General features: G+C 40.7%; 1 protein-coding gene across 2 annotated transcripts in view; it reads right to left on the bottom strand.

Annotated features, from left to right (window-relative positions):
* The window catches only part of Marchf6 (membrane associated ring-CH-type finger 6), a 68,235-nt gene that overhangs the window by 16,632 nt on the left and 31,183 nt on the right, over positions 1-20,420 (bottom strand). For both annotated transcript variants that reach the window (XM_090332131.1, XM_090332132.1), the window contains exons 11-20: positions 19,854-19,912; positions 17,916-17,996; positions 17,369-17,437; positions 17,219-17,293; positions 15,142-15,276; positions 11,733-11,852; positions 10,573-10,673; positions 5,924-6,061; positions 3,597-3,798; positions 789-858 (exon numbers count right to left, since the gene is read on the bottom strand). In XM_090332131.1, the coding sequence (XP_090188257.1) occupies positions 789-858; positions 3,597-3,798; positions 5,924-6,061; positions 10,573-10,673; positions 11,733-11,852; positions 15,142-15,276; positions 17,219-17,293; positions 17,369-17,437; positions 17,916-17,996; positions 19,854-19,912 (1,050 nt within the window). The remainder of the gene's footprint in view (positions 1-788; positions 859-3,596; positions 3,799-5,923; positions 6,062-10,572; positions 10,674-11,732; positions 11,853-15,141; positions 15,277-17,218; positions 17,294-17,368; positions 17,438-17,915; positions 17,997-19,853; positions 19,913-20,420) is intronic.

The following is a 20,420-nucleotide window of genomic DNA, read 5'->3' on the forward strand; positions in this document are numbered from 1 at the left end:
ACAATGTTAAGCACCATGACAGTAGCATTTTAAAGCCTAACAATCAAAGAATGCCACATAAACTTACTCAGAAAAAAATTAAGACCACCTGTGCATACTTCAATGAAAAACACAAATTCTACAGCGTACAATTACATAGGCAAGATCATTTAATTTAGTAACTTTATAATATTTCTTCTCAATAATGCTTAGAAGAACAAGACAACTCCCTAGAGGTTTTGGTGGTGGCAGCAGTAGTGGCAATGGGAAGACTGGATTTCTTCTTTGTTTGGGTTTTGTTGTTGTTTTTGCTATGTACTGGCATCTTATAATATGGTGATGCTATTTTGGAATACCTGAAGGAACGAAACTAGCTCTCAACAGTCAGTCTTACAAACCACTTTGAACAGTTGCCAAACCAAAAAATAGCTTTGGTGTACAACTTCTTTTAAGGATAAGCCAGGCTCCGTGGCTCACGCCTGTAATCCTAGCTACTCAGGAGGCTGATATCTGAGGATTGAGGTTCAAAGCCAGCCCAGGCACTCAACTCTGTGAGACTCCCAATTAAGCACTAGAAAATCAGAAGTGGAGCTATGGCTAAAAATGATAAGAGTGTTTTGAACAGAAAAGTTCATGGACAATGTCTAGACCCTGAGGTCAAGCCCCACAACCACAACCAACAAAAATAATAATGGCAGAGTGCTTGCCTAGCATGCACAAAGACCCAGGTTCGATTCCTCAGTACCATATACATAGAAAAAGCCCAAAGTGGTGCTAGACGTTTATAGTTGAAAGCTAGGTAATCATACCTGGCAAAGTAAGGCAGATGAGGCTGGCAATCAGTAATGTTATGCACATGAAGACAATCAACAGAAATATCTGCAAGGCAAAATATAAAGACATGGAGTTCACATGTTCTCAATGTAATTAATAACAGTCCTTAAAGAAGAAACACAATTCTCTTATTAAAAAGAAACAGTCATGCAACAGTTGCTCAGGCCTGTTCATGCCTGTAATCCTAGCTATTTAGGGGGCTAAGACTAGTAGACTGTGGTTCAAAGCCAGCCTGGACAGGTAAGTCTGTGAGACTCTTACCTCCAACTAACCACCGAAATATCCAAAAGTAGAGCTGTAATTCCAGTGGCAGTGCACCATCCTTAAAAAAGCTAGAGACAGTTCTCAGGCCCCCGAGTTCAAACCCCAGAATCAGCAAAACGGAAAGGAGGGAAATAGGGGAGGGAGGGAAGAAAGAAGGCAAGAAGGGAGGGAAGGCCATTGTTGCCCTCATGGTAGTACACTTCTGCAATCTCAATACTCCAGAGACAAAGGCAAGCCGACTGGGGCTCAAATGCAGGGAGCTACTATCTTCAAAACCAAAACAGAAAGACTAGGAGGGGAAAAAAGACAAAAGGAAGAAGGAAGGATTGTTTCTATTTGTATTTCTCCAGTCCCTTCAATTGCACATAAAAAGAATCTCTAAAAAGGCCAGGAGTGTGGCCTAGTGGTAGAATGCCCACGAAACCCTGGGCTCAAATACCACATGCACAGAAAAAAGCCAAAGTGGTGCTGTGGCTCAAGTGGTAGAGTGCTAGCCTTGTAAAAGCCCAAGAATAGTGCCCAGGCCCTGAGTTCAAGCCAGGACTGGCAAGAAAAAGGAAGAGGGAAGAGGGAAGAGGGAAAAGGGAAAAGGGAAGAGGGAAGAAGGAGGAGGGCGGAGGGAGGAGGGAAGAAAAGGGAGGGGGGAAGGGAAGGGGGAGGGGGAGGGAGGAGGGGAGGAGCAGGAGGACGAGAAGAAAAATTGTAAGGTAGGCTAAGTGTCTCATGCCTATAATCCTACTCTGGTGGCTGAGGTGGAGGATGGAGGTTCAAAGCCAGCCTGGGTACAAAAGACTGAGACTCTTCAACTAATCACTAGGAAATGGGAAGGGGTGCTGTGGCTCAAGGGGCAGGGCATAGGGCAGTAGCCTTGAGCTGCAGAGCTCAGGGACAATGCCCTGGGGCCCAGGGGTAGGGTGGTAGCCTTGAGCTGAAGAGCTCGAGGACAGTGCCCAGGTCCAAAGTTCAAGTGTCCTGGTATATTCTCCAGGCTAGCCTTCAACTCTAGGTTCAAGTGATCTTCCTATCTTGGCCTCCCTGGATCAAGAGGCATACCACCATATCTGGGAAAAGGAAATTTTATTTTGCTTTGTTTGCTAGTCCTGGGGCTTGATGAATCAAACCTAGGGCTTCATGCATGTTAGGAAATTTTCTTTTACATAAATATCTATAAATTAGACCAAAAGAAAAATGAATGTCCATTTTCATATCATCTGATACATGAACAAGTAACAAACCCTAAACAAATATTAGATCTTTAAAAATTCACCTTTTATTTTTTTCTTTATTCTTTAAAAAAAAAAATCTTAGTTGGGCACCAGTGGCTCACACCTGTAATCCTAGCTACTCAGGAGACTGAGATGTGAGGATTGCAGTTCAAAGCCAGCCTGGGCACAAAAGTCTTTGAGATTCTCTTATCCCCGATTAACCAGAAAACCAAAATAGGATTAACCAGAAAACCGAAATAGGATTAACCAGAAAACCGAAATAGGAGTTGTGGCTCAAGTGGTAGAGCCACTTGAACTGGGCCTAGAGCGTAAGAGTTCAGGCCCAGGCCCACAGTTCAAGCCCCACGACCAACCCCTGCCCCCCCAAAAAAATCTTGAAATGATTGCACAAAGGAATTACCACTGTTCAACCAATCAGTTTATAAGTACAATGCCTCTTGAGCAATGTTACCCTTTCCATCATTCTCCCCACAGTGTTCACCTTTTTAAAATCAAGTATCCACTTAGAATGCTCTGTGATGATAAAATACTACTATGTCTAGTATTTTACTGTCCAACACAGTAGTCGCTAACCATGTGGTTATCATGAATAAGAAATGGGGAGTTTTTATTTCATTTCATTTTAAACTAACCAGAAATAACCACATGTAGCTAGCAGCTTCTATTCTGAGAGTGAATATAAAAGAATGAAGCTGGCACCAAGCTACTAAGAAGACCGAGATCTGAAAATGTGGTTAAAATCTAGTTCGGGTAGGAAAGTCCTTGAGACTCTTATCTAATTAACCACCAAAAACCTGGAAGTGGAGACATGGCTCAAGTTGTAAAGTCATGACCAAAAGAGTTCAAGGCACTGAATTTAAGTCCCAGTAATGAGGGAGAGGGGAAGTGTCAATAGGATAACATCCCTTTGCATATCAAGGAAGGGAGGGAGGGAGGGAGGAAGGGAGGGAAGGGAGGGAAGGGAGGAAAGGGAAGAGGGAAAGAAGCAGGAAGCACCATAAGGGACTGACTAGTGTGCAAGATGTTCAAGGCCCTTCACTCTGACCCTTAACTCTCCGAGCCTCATCTTTCACTGCTCCCCTTGTATATACTCCACTCTCTATGAATCTGTCGGTGCAAGCCTGACAGTTCCAACACTCATGTTCCTCCCCATATATGCTGCATCATAAAGGTAATGAGATGTGAGTTTTCATCAAGAAGTTTAAGACAGTTATACAACACTAATAATGAAAGCCATCAATTCTCAAGAAATGGTAGGAAAACAGTTCCTGGATCCGTCTGTATACTACTTACCCTGAGTGGAAAATTTAAAGGCCTGCGGTAAGGCTGAAAGCCGACAGGACCGCCCTGCTGGAGTATGGCTTGGTGGGCTGCATGCAAGCCTTCCCCAACCACAGGAATAGCATTATTTCGAGCATGCTGGTTATTGTTAACATGCTGGTTTGCACTGTTCTCATTTTCTTCCTGGTCTCCTAATAAATAGGAATGAAGATCCCTGTGCAAAAAAATTACATTAATGGAAAGTGTCACTTCAGGTCAGAATAAAAATGACAGACACAAGATTTAGCTTCTTCCTAGAAACGTTTGGAGCAACAGACAGAGGAAAGCAAAAAGACACTTCTACCAGAAAAGATATAAAATACTGTCTCAAAGTAGAGCAATAAAAATAAGAGCATGGGGGGTCAGGAGTTTGGCCTACTGGTAGAGTGCTGGCCTAGCATGCACGAACATCTAGGTTTGATTCTTTAGTACCACATACATAGAAAAAGCCTGAGTCAAGTGACAGGGTGCTATCCTTGAATAAAAGAAGCTCAAGAACAGAGCCCAGGCCCTGAGTTCAAGTTCCAGCACTGGCAAAAAAAAAAAAAAGACCAACAAGAACCAGTTTAACAGAGGGGGCAGCCATGGAAGACATGAAGGACTCAATATGCACGGTGGCAAGTTCAGAGGGAGAGCTCCTGGGAAGTGTGATGGGTACAAGAGGAAGGACAATATGGCTATCCACACCCTTGTGGCCCTGTACTTCCTGGCTGAGGTAGAAGAGAAGTACCTATAGGTTCCGTTTTTAGAAGCTTTGTGGACTGATTTGGGGTGGGGGGGTAAGTCATAGGGCTTGAACTCAACCTGGGTGCAGTTCCTGAGCTCTTCAGCTCAAGGCCTCTGCCCTATCCTTGGGCCAAGCCCCACTTCCCATTTTCAGTTAATTAGAAATAAGAGTCTTAGGTCCTTTTGCGCCTGGGCTGGCTTTGAAGCCGATCCTCAGATCTCAGCCTCCTCAGCAGCTAGGATTACAGGCTAGAAATAGCTTTGTGGGCTGATTTTTAATTGCAGTTTAAAAGTGAATTAATCTTAAGAGAAATCTTAGCTGGGCACAATAAAAAGAATATTTCAGTATCTCAGGGTTCTACATGTTATCTGTAAAATGTGACCATTAAAAAAAAAATCACAACAAAAATAAAATGTGGCTTTGTACCACGTGTCTTTTATTAAGACATTTCTCACAGAGAATAACAGTCAAGAGTCACTGTCACAATAGAAATGTTAGCAACCAGTCATGGTTCTCACAAACTTCAAAAGACTCTATAATGCTCATATTATCCAGTCTCTCTAGTTTGCTGGGTAAAAGGGGGTCTGCTAAATGGTAAATTCTGACAAAACCTGGGAAACGCCTTTTCTGTTTAAATAACAATGCATTTGGTTTAACTGGGAATGAAAGTGAAAATTGGAATCAAGGTGGAGAAGTTGGAGTGCATGTAGAAAGGCTCACAGATCTCAGTTCAGATCCCCAGTACAGCATTGGGGGGGGGTCGGGGGAAGAGGGGTACCAGGGTTAAGGCCTCACACTCAGTTTGCTAGGCTGACTCTCTACCACTTGAGTCATACCTCTAGCCCTATTTTTTGCTGATTATTTTGAAGATGCGAGTTAAGGAGTTTTCCTTAATTCTCCAGATTTTAGTCCCCTAGTTATGTGATTACAGGTATGCAATATTAGTACCTAGCTTCGTTAGTTTGATTATAATACACTAACAAAATATGGGTTTATAATAATGTATTCATATATTCATATCATATACTTCACTCATAGTCACCCTTCTCAAGTCCTCTTTTTGGACAATGACATGAAAGAATCTGGAGTAGCAAACCTCCAAATGGCATAAAATCATCATGCATACAATTATTTTCCATAAAAAGATGAGCAATAATAAAAATTAGAAAATTTTAAAATAGCTTAATGTATCAGATTATTACTGAACTGGCTCTTATTAAACTAACTTTTTAGTTTGAGAGGACCCATGAAAAATACATTTTTCAGAAAGATTGTAAACCTGTCTGGGTGGTGTAGTCTTGTGATCCTAACAGGAGCTATGCAGGAGGGTTCACAAATTCGAAGCTAACTAGCTTGGACTATACAGTGATCAGGGCCAATCTAGAAAATTTAGTAAGACTTTGATTCAAAACAAGTATTAAAATGGTGCCAGAGATGTGGTATGGCATGTGTGCATGGCAGGCACACTCTGGCTTCAAACCCTAGAACCAGAGACAGAAGGAATGTGGGAAGCAAGGACAGAGGAAAAGATATAAGTGGCACCATGTCCAGCGAGTTGGCTGCCCATACTCACAGCAAGTATCCAGCTGTAACAGTCCATGCTCGCACAAGCCCCTTCAGCCACTGCCTTGTATGTCCCTGCTCCAGTAAGGCTGGCAAGACAACCTGAAGCAGAAGCAGCTCAAGGGACAGTTCACTCACTGGAGCATCACTACAATTATAAAAAGCCACGATTTAATGTGAATTCAACTTCCCATTATAACTGTATACTCAAAATATTTAATGAGATTTCTTTAAGGCCAATAAACTCAGTATCTCATTACATCTTCTCTCTCCAACTCACTAAGGCTTTACCCACAAATTCTACTAAATTTGCTCCTAGTAAAAGTTGCCAACGATCTCCACATTGCTAAATCCATGTTCAGGTTTGGAGCTTACCTTGTTGTACTAGTAACACACTAATACATGTATATATAATATATGCTAATATCTGTATTACACAAACGCACACACCTATATACACATACACTGGTCATCTCTCCTCACAACACTTTCTCCTTAAAGAGCTCCCAAGATCAATTTGTTTCCCTTCATCTTCCCAACTAGGAACACTGGAGGGCCTCCTGTTTGTCCTGTCTTCTCTCAAGCTTGCTCTCTGGGTAAAGACGACCTTGAAATATCACCTTAACATTTCCATCTACTACTGAGCAGTCTTCCCTAACTCCTAACGTGTGGATCCATCCAAAGTGCCAACTCGGTATTTCACGTGGACATACACTTGATCTTTGTCTCCTCCTTTATAACTTACATTTAAACAACTAGAATCCTAATAACGGTTCCTTAATACTATCCTAAATCTTAACTGCTTCTTGGCCCTTCACTGCTACCCCTCCAGCTCTTCCACCCTCACGTACTCCCTCCCTACCAGGATCACTGTGTAGTCCTTCTACTATTTAGTTGATTATTCTGACTGTATCTCTTCTCATCCCAACACCCAATGGTCAACTTAACTATTCACAGGAATCTTGACTCACCAAAGTAAAAGCCAAAGTGCTTATGGGCAATTGCCTATCCAAGGGCGTCTAGAAGTTGACTTCTATGACCACTCTGATTTCATGGCCAACTCCTTCACTTTCCCCCTTCTTCACAGCCAAATTGCCCTCCCTGCTTTTCTCAGGCATGATGCTCTTTTCCTTGCCTGATACCTGCAATGATATTCTGCCTTCAGGGATGCATCTGTCAATTTCCACTCTCCTTTCACTAGTAACCACTGGGAAGATTAGTATATATTTATTTAACCTGTTATGTTTGTCTTCCTGCCCAAATTGTAACAATGTCCACAAGAGCAGAGATGTTTCTTTTTTCTATGTGCCAAATTCAAGCCTTTTATTGAGGGACTGCCTGGTTGCTGTCCCTGAACTTTGTGTTCAAGATTAGAGCTCTACCACTAGAGCTACAACTTCCAGCATTTAATTTTGCTGAATGAAAAAGGTGAATTGACTAAATTCTCGTGTGTGTGTGTGTGTGTGTGTGTGTGTGTGTGTGTGTGTGTGTATCCCCTCCCGCTCCCCACAGTCCCTGAGCTCTTCAGCTCAAGACTAGCCTGCTACCCCTTGAGCCGCTGTGCCACTTCCAGTTTTCCAGTGTTTAACTGAAGATAAAAGTCTCTTGGTCTTTAGTGCCCCGAGGCACTTTGAACCACCGATCCTCACATCTCAACCTCCTAAGTAGCTAGGATTATAGGCGTGAGCTTCCTGAGTAGCTACGATAACAGGCATGAGCCATCGATACCTGGCTTAAATTCTAATATTTAGCACCAAAAAAGTTTGTAAACTTCTAGATGTAACTAACTATCTGAATGGGTCTATGCCATAATACATAAAGCCAGATTTTTGTTTCTTAGATCCCATACTATGTATGAACTGAAGAATGAGAGAATTTTCCTCCAAATCTACAAAAGTCCTATGTGGAAAAACAAAACAAAAATGAAATAATAGCAACCGCCCCCCCCAAAACAATTTCAAGAGTAATAATTTAAAAAGTAAAAGACATGCTCCATTTTGAATTAGTCACTCACATTTTTCTGACACTTAAAAAAAAATTAAGAGGGATGGCAGTTTGGCCTAGCGGTAAAAAATTAGTCAGTCACATTTTTCTGCCACTTAAAAAAAAAAAATCAAGAGGGCTGGGAGCTTGGCCTAGCGGTGAAGTGTTTGCCTAGCATACACAAAGACGCAGGTTGGATTCCTCCGTACTACATACACAGCACCACCACCCATAAGTGGTGCTGTGGCTCAGGTGGTAGAGCTCTAGCCTTGAGAAAGCCCAAGGACAGTGCCCAGATCCTGACTTCAAGCCCTAGAACTGGCCAAAAGAAAAAAGAAAAAAAAAATCAAGACACAAATCTAGAGTTCTAATTTAATGAATATAAATCTGAGTTTTTAACTGTATATCCAACAATAAACCTTTTGTTTTTAAATAATCATGGTCCTGCTATAGGTATTAAGATCCACATAAATTATTTTTTATCCTGTATAAAATACACATACACACACACGCACACACGCACACACATTTCCCCCTGGTCCTAGGCCTTGAACTCAGGGCCTGAGCACTGTCCTTAAGGGCTTTCTCAAGGCTTGAGCTCTACCACTTGAGTCACAGTACCATTTTTTTGTGGGTCATATGGCTTGAACTCTGGGTCTGGGCGCTTTCCCTGGGCTCTTTAGCTCAAAGCTGTCACCTTATTCCTGGGCCCAGACATTGTCCCTAAGCTCTTCAGCTCAAAGCTACCACCCTACCTCTTGAGCCACAGCTCTTTTTTTCCCCTTTCCTATGGTTAATTGAAGAGTCTTATGGTCTTTAGTGCCAGGACTGGCTTTGAACCATGATCCTCATACCTCAGCATCCTGAGTAGCTAAGATTACAGGCATGAACCAGCGTGCCCAGCCACAGCACCATTTCTGGCTTTTTTTTTTTTTTTTTTTTTTTGTGGGTCCTGGGGCTTGAACTGGGCCTGGGTGCTATCCCTGAGCTCTTCAGCTCAAAGCTACCCTCCTACCCCTGGTCCTGGGCATTGGCCATGAGCTCTTCAGTTCAAGGCTACAGTCCTACACTTGAGCCAAGCCCCACTTCCCATTTTCTAGAGGTTAATTAAGAGTCTTAGGTCCTTTAGTGCCTGGACAGACTGTGAACCTCGATCCTCAGATCTCAGCCTCCAGAGTAGCTAGGATTTATACATGCCCAGCCATTTCTGGCTTTTTCTGTGTATCTGGTACTGAAGAATTGAACCTGAGTCTTTGTGCATGCTAGGCAAGTACTCTACCACTATGCCAAACTCCTGGCCTAATAAATATTTTTAATACAATGAAACAGATGCTATTAAAAAAGTGACAGGATTGTTTTTGAAGGGTAAAATTATGATTTGTTATGGTAAGAAAAAATAAAACCTTAAGTGGATTTTTGAGAGAAAATAACAAAAGCATGGCAGGCAAATATACAGGAGATCACTATAAAGACAAAGGAATAGTGAAGCAACCCTGACAAATGCAACAGCAGCATGGCAGGGCTAAGGAAAAAAAGTCCAAATCAGAGAATGCTTGACAATATGGGAAAAAGCAGTGCTGGGTCATAACATGTCTACTGTCATCGTAAACAACTTGGATATTATCATGTATAGTACACAGAAACTGCTCATAATTAAACAGAGGAATAATGTAATCAAATAATTAGGAAAGCTAGGGGCAGCAGTGTTGAAAAGACTGTAAGAAAAGAACAAAAAAGGGGCTTAAGTGGTATATCAAATGGATCAATAAGAGATTTTCACATCAGAATTAACACTTAAAAGATTTACAGAAAGCCTGGTGTAGTGGCTCATGCCTATGATACTAACTACTCAGGAGGCTGAGATCTGAGGATCATAGTTCAAAGCCAGCCTGGGACCTGAAGTCAGTGAGATTCTTACCTCCAATTAATCACTTCAAAATCAGAAGTGGCACCTTAGCTCAATCAAGGTCAGGGCGGTAGCTTTGAGCTGAAGCGCTCAGGGATGGCTCCCAGGCCCAAGTTCAAGCCCCGCAACCAACCAGTGGGGAAGGAGGGGGTTCATAAAGGATTATGCTATGGGACAGTATAAATCACTGAAAAAGAAGTCCTAGAGATTAGGCCCCGAGGAACTTAAAATTTTTAAGCCAAACAAGATTTTCTATTGGAAAACTTTACATCCCGTTTTCTTTAATTGGTATATATTATATCATAACACCCACCCATTTACACATAATGTACTTTGATTATATTCACACACTCTCTTAACCATTATTCCCTCCTTTACTCCTACATCCTTTTTGTTCATTCTTTGGCTTCATTCCTAGTGGGGTGATTTTCACAATAAAAATGTCAGTAATATACTCCCATTAAGTGTTAAAATACTCCAATGTTGACCAAATATTCACTATATAAAGAAAAATGTCTTCTCAAAAAACGTAACTAGCAAACTAATGTTCATGTGTTCTACAATATGGTAAGATGTAATTGCGAGAAGATTTCTAAAATCTGTAAGAAATGCATGTGTTTAATGTTTTTAAGTATTAAATCCCTACCAGTGCTAAATAGTTAAAGCTAGTCTAAGTTTTCAAAACTTACTCATAGGAATGCAGGCACAATTGTATGCATGAGCCCCTGCTTTCAATTCCCAGAACCTCAAAAAATGAAAACCAAACTTACCTATATAGCATGACGTTGTAGGGAAGAAAATTTGGCAGCAGACTCTTAATTATGCGTATAGGAAGCCAAAGCATCAGGAGTACAATTGAGCCAAAGACAATCTGCAGTAGGAAACGACACAACCCCACCGTAAGAACCTGTCATTCCCATGAAGAAAAGCGGGCTTCCGAACATATGCAACCAGCTCCCAGTCTGCATCACTCAAAACTGGAATGATCTTCCCCGTATATGAAATCCTTCAGTCACAGTGTGTAAAACTGTACGCCAAGATGGCTGCTCCCCTCAATGGAAAAGCCCGCCCTGCTCGCTCATTACAACAGGAATCACAAGAGTAATCAATCAACAGTGTGTGAGGAGGGAGCTACATACTTACAGCAGAGGAGTATAACTCATTACAACTAAATCAATTACATGTAACCACATAAGACATGACCTATACCAAAGGTTATAAATATTTCTAAAAGGGTTAAGGAGGCAGCTCAAATGTAGAGCACTGGTTAGCAAACTCGAGGGTTCAATTTCCAGCACTGACATCAAATCAACCATCATGTTTACAAACGAAGTAATGCTGAACTGCATTTTCAACTTAAGGTTGAATCAGCAATTCTTCCAGTTGGGATAAAGAGCATTTTTCTTTTAATAGAGGTTTGTTTTTATTGATTTCCCTCCCTTTATCCCCTTTGCATTTTTAAGACAAAGTCTTGCTATACATAATCTAATCTGGTTTCAAATTCTCGTTTCTGCTTGCTTCCCAAGTACGGAGACTACAGGCATGTACCTACCACCACAGTGACAAACTATTAATAGTTTAATTTAGAAACAGTAATAACTACTGCTAAAAGTTAAATGTAATACAGGCATCTGTAATTTGAAATTTTATGGGTTGGGAGTTTGGCCTGGTAGTAGAGTGATTGCCTAGCATGCAAGAAAACCTGGGTTTGATTCCTAGTACCACATCCGTACAAAAGAAACTAGAAGTGGTGCTGTGGCTCAAGTGGTAGAGCACTAGCCTTGAGAAAGTCCAAGGACAGTGCTCAGGCCCTGAGCTCAAGCCCAGGACTGGCAAAAAAAAAAAAAGTTTCCCCCAAACAAAAAATATATAAATAAAAATATTAAACTACATATATGCTCTTAAATTTTTAATATAAAGGTTTACTCACCACTGACAAAATAAATCTTCGGAGATGTCGATAAATAGGTAAATGGATCATTTCTTGTACTGGGTTAAAATCTGGATCATTCAAATTCCTTAGAAACCATAAGACTCCAGGTCGAAGTACCTGCAAATATATTCTGTTATAAATATTCAGTGATATCTTAAGGCTCTTTACATAAGCTATAACATTAACAGAAAATTATTCTGGCACCTAATATGAGCCCCTCATGATTTCATGAGGAAAAAAAAATTCCTAACCAAAATCTCTAGGAAAAATGCTCTATTTGATGTTTTTAAGTCACTTACCAGGTCCAACTAGTAAAGAAATCTAAGATGGGAAATATATACAGCCATTACTTAATATTATTATTAAATCACCTAATGATATCACTATCAAATACATACAATCAACCATTGCTTATTATTAGTAAATACTATTACTTTTTATTATTGTGTTCAATACATACAACCATTAGTATTATTACTTTACCACCTAACGATGTTCTATAAAATACACACACCCATTAATACATACTATTACTTATCACCTCATAATGTTATTGTGTTGAATACTCACAACCATTAGTACATACTGTTATTATACTGTCTAGTAATATTATTGTAGTAAATACATGCAGCCGTTAGTATTAGCATTACTATAGTAATAGGATTATTTGGCAATTTATAAATGTCCACATAGAAGATCTGATTTCAGTCTTATGCTTCCGCAAAACAGCTAGCTTTATTAAGAAACACTCTTCCCTTCTAACTGAAAAATCATCACATAATACATAAGACCTATCCAGGGGTAGGTGGTAATAAGTAATAAATGACTCTGGATGCTAATCTGGCAAGATTCAAGGAATTCTGGGATATATCTTGTATAGTATCTTATCTGCCCAAATCGTTATTTCACCACCTAAATGAGGTCACATGACCTATGAAGTTCTTTTCCCCGATTTTTTGGGGGGTGAGGGGGGGCAGAGGGTGTAGTAGTAATGGGTTGTGCTGAGGTTCTTGCACTTGCAAGGCTGGCAGTCTACCACTGAGCCACACTCTCAACATAGGATCTCTAAGGTCCTAAATCCTAACTCGTAAATAGTGGCTTGAGCTCAGGGCCTGACCACTGTCCTTTGACTTAGACTAGAGCTCTACCACTTGAGCCTCAGCAACACTTCTGGCTTTTTTTTCCCCCCTATGTATATGGTGCTGAGGAATTGAACCCGGGTCTTCATACATGCTAGGCAAGCACTCTACCACTAGGCCAAACTGGAGCCTCCCCCACTTTTTTTTTTTTTTGGATTGGTTGTGGAGCTTGAATTCAGAGAGCGGTCACTGAGCATTTTTGCTCAAGGCTAATGTTCTACTACTTTGAACCAGGTGGTTAAAGGGAGATAAAGAGTCTCAGTCTTTCCTGCCCAAGCTGGCTTTGAACCGAAATACTCAGATCTCAATCTCCTGAGTAGCTAGGTAAGATTACAAGTGAGAGCCACCAATGCTCAGCTTATACTAGGATTCTTTACCAACAAAGTTCTATCACATTAACAAAATTTAATGTTCATCATAAAACATTGTATCCCTTAACAGTATAGTTTAGAGTTCATATAATTGCAGTTTGGGAAAAACTCATTAGGAAGATGGGGGATTAAGCACAATGGAAAAACACCTGCCTAGCAAGTTCAAAGCCTTGAGTTTAGTCCTCAACACCACAAAACAAAACAACACTGTATTAGCTGTTTTAGTTCAATCACTTGTTTCAAAGAAAAGAATACAAGCTTAAATAGAAGAATTAGGCCCTATCCCACCCCTTTTCCCTCAACTCTTCAAAGAACACAGTATATAGAAAATAGCATTCAGGGGCCAGGAGTTTGGCCTAGTGGTAAAATGCTTGCCTAGCATGCACGAAGACCCAGGTTCGAGACCCAGGTTCGATTCCTCAGTACCACATACATAGCAAAATGCCAGAAGTGGTGCCGTGGCTCAAGTGGTAGAGCCCTAGCCTTGAGAAAAATCCAGGGACAGTGCTTAGGCCCTGAGCCCAAGCCCAGGACTGGCAAAAAAAAAAAAAAAAGAAAGAAAGAAAATAGCATTCAGCCTTCCTGATTTATGTATTCCATTCTCACTGTACTTCTGTATTTGTTCCTTCAGCCCTGCACATCTCTATTACCAGTCTCAGTAGAATAAGCTGATTTGTTAATGGTCTTATTCACATCCCAAAACTTCGAATTGAAATCATGCCTATATTTCTCACTATTACTCCTGCATATAAGATACAATCTGGCACCGAGCTTTATATGTATTTTAAATATTAATCTGTTTTTTTTTTAATCTTCAAATCACTAAGAGCCAGATTCTCCTACCACTTCCCTCCCCCCCACCCCTCAGCCCTGAGCTGAGGATTGAACTCAGGGCCTTGCACTTGCCAGGCAAGGGCTCTTCCACTGACCTAAATCCCCAACCCAAGAGTCAGATTCTTAAAATTGTATTAGTGCCAGGCGAGGCTATTCAGGAGGCTGAGATCTGAGGATCACGGTTCAAAGCCAGCCCAGGCACTAAAGACTGCAAAACTCTTATCTCCAATTAACCACTAGAAAACGAAAGTGGAACTGTGGCTCAAGGGTAGGGTGGTATCCTTGAGCTGAAGAGCTCAGAGACAGAGCCCAGGCCCACAGTTCAAGACCCACAACCTGGGAGGGTTGGGTGTGTGCAGAGAGACTTGCTTTAGTAAAGGTACCCAAGGAAAGAAAACTAGAATCATAATGGACCTTTACACTGTAATTCTATACTTGAAGTACCTATTTCAAAACGATTTTACGTGGTCAATTCTTTAAGTCCTTATGTTTTGGGATTATTTCCAGCATTATATCTCCTTTAATCTTAGCACATATACTTAAGAGTTTACATTAGACAATGAGTATGATAGGTACAAGATAAAATCCTTTATTTTCTCAATCTAATCATCGTTAAAATCTTGACTATTTATTTGGTGCCAGTTCTTGTGCTTGAACTCAGAGCCTGGATACTGTCCCTGAGCTTTATCTGCTCAACGACAGTGCCCTACCACTTAAGCTACAGTTCTATTTCTAGCTTTTTGGTTGTTAAATGAAGATTAGGGTCTCACAAGCTTTCCTGCCTGGGCTGGCTTTGAATAGCAATCCTTAGATCTCAGCCTCCTGAGTGGCTAGAATTATAGGTGAGGTGTGAGCCACAGGTGCCCCACATTAACAAATTTTTGACACAAACATTTGAAAACAGTTCAAAACAACCAAGCTAAGCTCCCTACCAGTTATTGCTTCTTAGAAATAGTACAAACTATGGGTTTTAAAATCATCATAGCCTTTTAAGGCATAACCAATGGACAAAGAAAAACTCTTCAAAAACATATAGGGCCAGCATTTCTCTGTTGGACTTACCTCTCTCAGTAACAGAATGAAGGAGGCAAAGTAGAACACATACACCATCCCAACTAGCCAGTGTAGAAACATCGTAGTCCCTGGAGCTGACTGAAAACTCAGTTCTCGATCTTTCAGGGTAGCATCAAACATTTCCTAAGCCAAAATTGAACAAATAAGATTCATACTACCTGGCATTTGCCAAATTATATTTCTACCTCTTAAGAACTAAAGAGTCTATACAAGGTAGAATTTTCTCAAAGTGCAGCTAGCTCTTACTGCCACTTATATGTATATTAACACTTGAATTTTTTTTAGGGGGGGTGGGTCATGGGGCTTGAACTCGGCCTGGGTGTTGTCCCTGAGCTCTTCAGCTCAAGGTTATCTCCTTAACACTGTGCCAAGCCCCACTTCCTGTTTTCTAGAGGTTAATTGGAGATAAGAGTCCTTTTGTGCCTGGGGCTGGCTTTGAACCTTGATTCTCGGATCTCAGCCTCCTGAGCAGCACTCGGCTTAACACTTTAAATTTTCAACATAGCTCTCAATCAGTATACAACAGCTTTACTTAATACTGTTATTATAAAAAAGTTAATTTTTTGGTAGTACTGGGGTTTGAACGAAGGGCCTCAGGATTATTAAGAGGCACTCTACCACTAAGCCATGACTCCAATTCTTTTTTTTTCCTCCTCTGTTTTTCTGTTTTGTTAGTCCTGGGGCTTCAACTCAGGGCCTGAGCACTGTCCTTGGCCTTCCCCCACTCTCTCAAGGCTAGTGGTCTGCCACTTGAGCCACAGCACCACTTCCAGCTTTTTTCTACATATGTGGTGCCAAGGAATGGAACCCAAGTCTTCAAGCATGCTAGGCAAGCGCTCTACCACTAGGCCAAACTCCTGGCCTCCAACTCTTTCTTGCACTTTTTTTTTTGTCAGGCGTAGGGCTTGAATTCTGGGCCTGGGCATTGTCCCTGAGCTCTTCAGCTCAAGGCTACTGCCCTATCCCTTGAGCCACAGGGCTACATCCACTTTTCTAATGGTTAGCTGGAGAACAGTCTCAAGGTCTTTAGTGCTTGGGCTGGCTTTGAACCAGGACCCTCAGATATCAGCCTCCTGAGTAGCTAGGATTACAGATGTGAGCCACTGCACATGGCTGCTGGGGCTTCTTTTTTTTTTTTTCCTGCTCAAGGCTAGTGCTTTATCACTTGAATTACAGCTCTACTTTCAGCATTTTGGTGGTTAAATGGAGGTTAACCGTCTCAGAAACTGTCCCATGTGGGATAGCTTCGAGCCATGACCCTCAGATCTCTGTTTTCTGAGTAGCTGAGATTATAGGTATGAGCCACCAGCACCTAGCTGCAATGGTTCTTTTTGCAACAGCATCTTGCTTCCTGCCCAGATGCACACCTGGATGTGAATCCATCTATTTTAGGCTTCCTATTGTAGATGATGACAGGCATATGCCACCATGTCACCAGCAGAGTTGTCTTGTGGACTTCTGTACATGGGTGGCCTGGAGTCACAATCTCAGCCTCCTATACAGAAGGTAAGGCACATACTACCTCATCCAGCTGTTGGCTGATAAAGACTTCAGGATGTATGTCTAGGCTGACTGTGAACTGTAATCCCCCAAATCTCAGCCTCCTAAATGTTGAAGATTATTAGAATGAGCCACAGGTACCCAGTTTAAAAAACTACATTTGATTAATATAATGTCTATATTCATAACAATTTTAAGAACCAAAGTTCTTCCATATACCAAATATTTTGAACTATCATTATTAGTCATTAAAAATCTTAATAGCTAGCATTATCAGAAAATTGAGAACAAAGTAAGAAAAGTTTTCAATGGTTATTAAGATGGTTCCTATCACTAAATATATACACACATGCATGCATGCATGCACGTGCATGCGCATGCAAACATAAACACACACAAACCACAAGTAGAGAAAAATTAGACAAATTAGACAAAAATTAGAAAAATTAAGATTCTACAATGTTTCAAAAAAGAAATCAAATATTTACTTTCCTCTAAAATGCAGGCATTGTACATACTTCCTCTTTTGAAATGTTGAAATTATGCAATAAAGTAATAAACTCACCAAAGAACAGATATCCAGCCACCATCCACAAATAAGAGGAAACACTCCAATTTCTACCACCACTAACAAAGAGACCTTAAGCAAAAATAAAGGTCATCAATATCATCATACAATGAGAGAATCCATTTCCAGTTTTAACTTAGAAATTACCTTTACAACGATATAGCAGACCCCTAGCAAGCGACGAGATCTATGAAATTTCACAAGCGTTGCCAAACCCTGTAGCATCTAGTCAAGGAAAAAGTGAACACTCAAGTAAACAAGAAAGAAGAAAATTGTTTAGACCACACTTAATGTTTCTGCACATTTTTTACACATACCGTGTGTGTGTGTGTGTGTCTCCTGGAACTTAAACTCTGGCCCTGGGTGTTGTCCCTGAGCTCTTCAGATCAAGGCTACTGCCCTACTCCTTGAACCACAGCGCCAGTTCCGGTTTTCTGGTGGTTAATTGGAGATAATAGTCTCACGGACTTTTTGTGCCCCAGCTGGCTTTGAACTGTGATCCTCAGATCTCAGCCTCCTGAGTAGCTAGGATTACAGATGTGAGCCACATGCGCCCAGCTTTACACACACATTCTTTCACCAAGACTTCAACTTTTACAAAGAGAACAAAGTAAAAGAAAACAGCTATTATTAATGAGATCAACTCTTCCATATAAATACTACTGCATCCCCAAGTTGGTTTATTAAAGGATACATGACAAATTATCAGTGTGATTGCTAAGAGTATATATCCAACTATGGTTGTGATTAAGCCTTCAAAATGAGATGCTTGAACCTGCAAATGAAAAATAAAGAGATATAATTTAGCTTTACTACATGGTCTACAATCCAGTTTTGTATTAAACAATGCAGATGGCAAGAAAATGAACAGTCTCAGCAATACTGAACTAGAAAATACCTATAAAATCCCCTTTGGGCCAAGCACTGGTGGCCTGAAATCTTTGCTATTAGGAAGCTGAGATCTGAGGGTAGTGTTTCAAATCCAGCCCAGATAGAAATCCTTAAGAGTCTTATCACTGATTAATCAACAGAAAACTAGACGTGGTGTGTTGGCTCAAAGTGGCAGACTGCTAGACCAAGAGCTCAGGGTCAGCATCCAGGACTGGAGTTCAAGTTCCACGAGCAGCAAAAAAAAATAAATAACTTAAAATCCCCTTCAGGCTGTCAAATGTTACCAAAGGATGACGGAATATTACATAAGACTTAATCCAAGGACTGAAAATAGTAGAACATGAAATTTGCCCCCTAAACAAAACCAAACCACTGGATTATAACTTGTGCTGCTGGCTCACTCTGAGGATTTGCTAAAGGCTGAATGCTAAAGTAATAGCATACAGCCCAATTTGGCCACTAACCTGACAAAAGCCTGGTTACCACCCTATTTCCTACCCTTAAAAAGTAACTGTAAGGGGATGGGAGCATCACCTACAGGTAGAGTGTTCACCTAGCATGCGTGAAGTCCTGAGTTCAATTCCTCAGTACCACATACACAGAAAAAAACTGAAAGTGGTGCTATGGCTCAAGTGGTAGAGCACTAGCCTTGAGCAAAAACAGCTTAGGAACAATGCCCAGGTCAATGCCCAGGTCCTAAGTTCAAGATTCAGCACTGGCAAAAAAAGGAGGGGATGGAGAGAGGGAGAGGTTGGCCTACTGGTACAGTGCTTGCCTAGCATGCACAAAACCCTGGGTTTGATTCCTTGGTACCACATACACAAAAAAAGCTGGAAGTGATGCTGTGGCTCAAGGGAGAAAGCCAAAGGACAATACTGAGGCCTGAGTTCAAGCCTCAAGACTGGCCAAAAAAAACAAAAAAGTAACTGCAAAACTCTTACAGTGACTTAGAATAGTTTAGGGAATGACAAACATTGTCCATGTACACTTCATATGAACCTTTCAGATTCTTCAATGAAATTCCTATACCTTCAGGAACACAAGATCCAAATCAGCTCTTACTTGAAAGAGGTCTAATACTGCTAAAACAAACAGTAAACTAATGAAACATGAATCTACTTTAGAAATTAAAAATGGATAACTTAAGAAAATTATTTTAAAAAGACAGCCTATTATTCTGAGACTTTCTATTCACTTTTACAAACTCATCAATATATTGTTACCTCTCTAAATCTACTATGGGTCACCTGAGTCAGGAAAAGAAAGAACACATAAATTCATACACTGAGTAGATGAGTAGTCCACCCGCAGGAAGACAGTATGATATGGGATTGCACACCACACTCTTATTAGCAACAAGATTTACTACCTCCTAAGCAACTGCCAGCCTTTTTTTTTTTTTTTTTGCCAGTCCTGGGCCTGAGCACTGTCCTTGGATTTTTCTCAAGGCTAGAACTCTACCACTTGAGCCACAGTACCACTTCTGGCATTTTTCTATGTATGTAGTACCAAGGAATCAAACCCAGGTCTTCATGCATGCTAGGCAAGCACTCTACCACTAGGCCAAACTCCCGCCCACCCCCATTTTTATAGAAAAGAACAAGACCATATAAATTGGCTATTCCTCTACCCAAAGTAGACTGAGAAATAAGGTTAACTCTCTTCAGAATATTACTAACTCAGAAAATACTAAATTTGAGGATAGCTAATGAAGGTAATCTTGGAAAAGTATTATACTCACATGTTCTTCAAATCCCAAACCAACAAGGGAGAAGTGACCAATATGATAAGGACAAAATGCTAAAGGAAGGAAAAGACACAATAAGTCCAATAATCAAAACAGTAAGTATCTATCTATCACAGCTCTGTTCACAACTGAATGGTGCCCCATAACTGACAAATGGATAAAGAAAATATACATAAGCCGGGCATTTTTGGCTCATGCCTGTAATCCTGGGTACTCAGGAGGCTGAGACCTGAAGATCATGGTTCAAAAGCCAGCCCAGCCTGGAAGTCCAGAGAGATTCTTATCTCCAATTAACCACCAGAAAATCAGAAGTGGCACTGTGGTTCAACATGGTAGATAGCCTTGATTGAGCTCAAGAGCTCAGGGACAGTGCACAGGCCCAGAATTCAAGCTTCATGACCAACAAGACAAAAAAGAAAAAAAAGAAAAAATATGATACACACACAATGGAGTATTACTAAATCAAAGAAAAAATTGTTATTTGTAGACAAATAAATAGAGCTTGAGAGTGTGTTGAGCTAGACAAACCAAATTCAAATATGTGATATGTTTAATTGGATT

Source organism: Megascapheus bottae, chromosome 4, assembly GCF_031878675.1.
Source record: "Megascapheus bottae isolate mThoBot1 chromosome 4, mThoBot2.hap1, whole genome shotgun sequence".
NCBI classification, from domain to species: domain Eukaryota; kingdom Metazoa; phylum Chordata; class Mammalia; order Rodentia; family Geomyidae; genus Megascapheus; species Megascapheus bottae.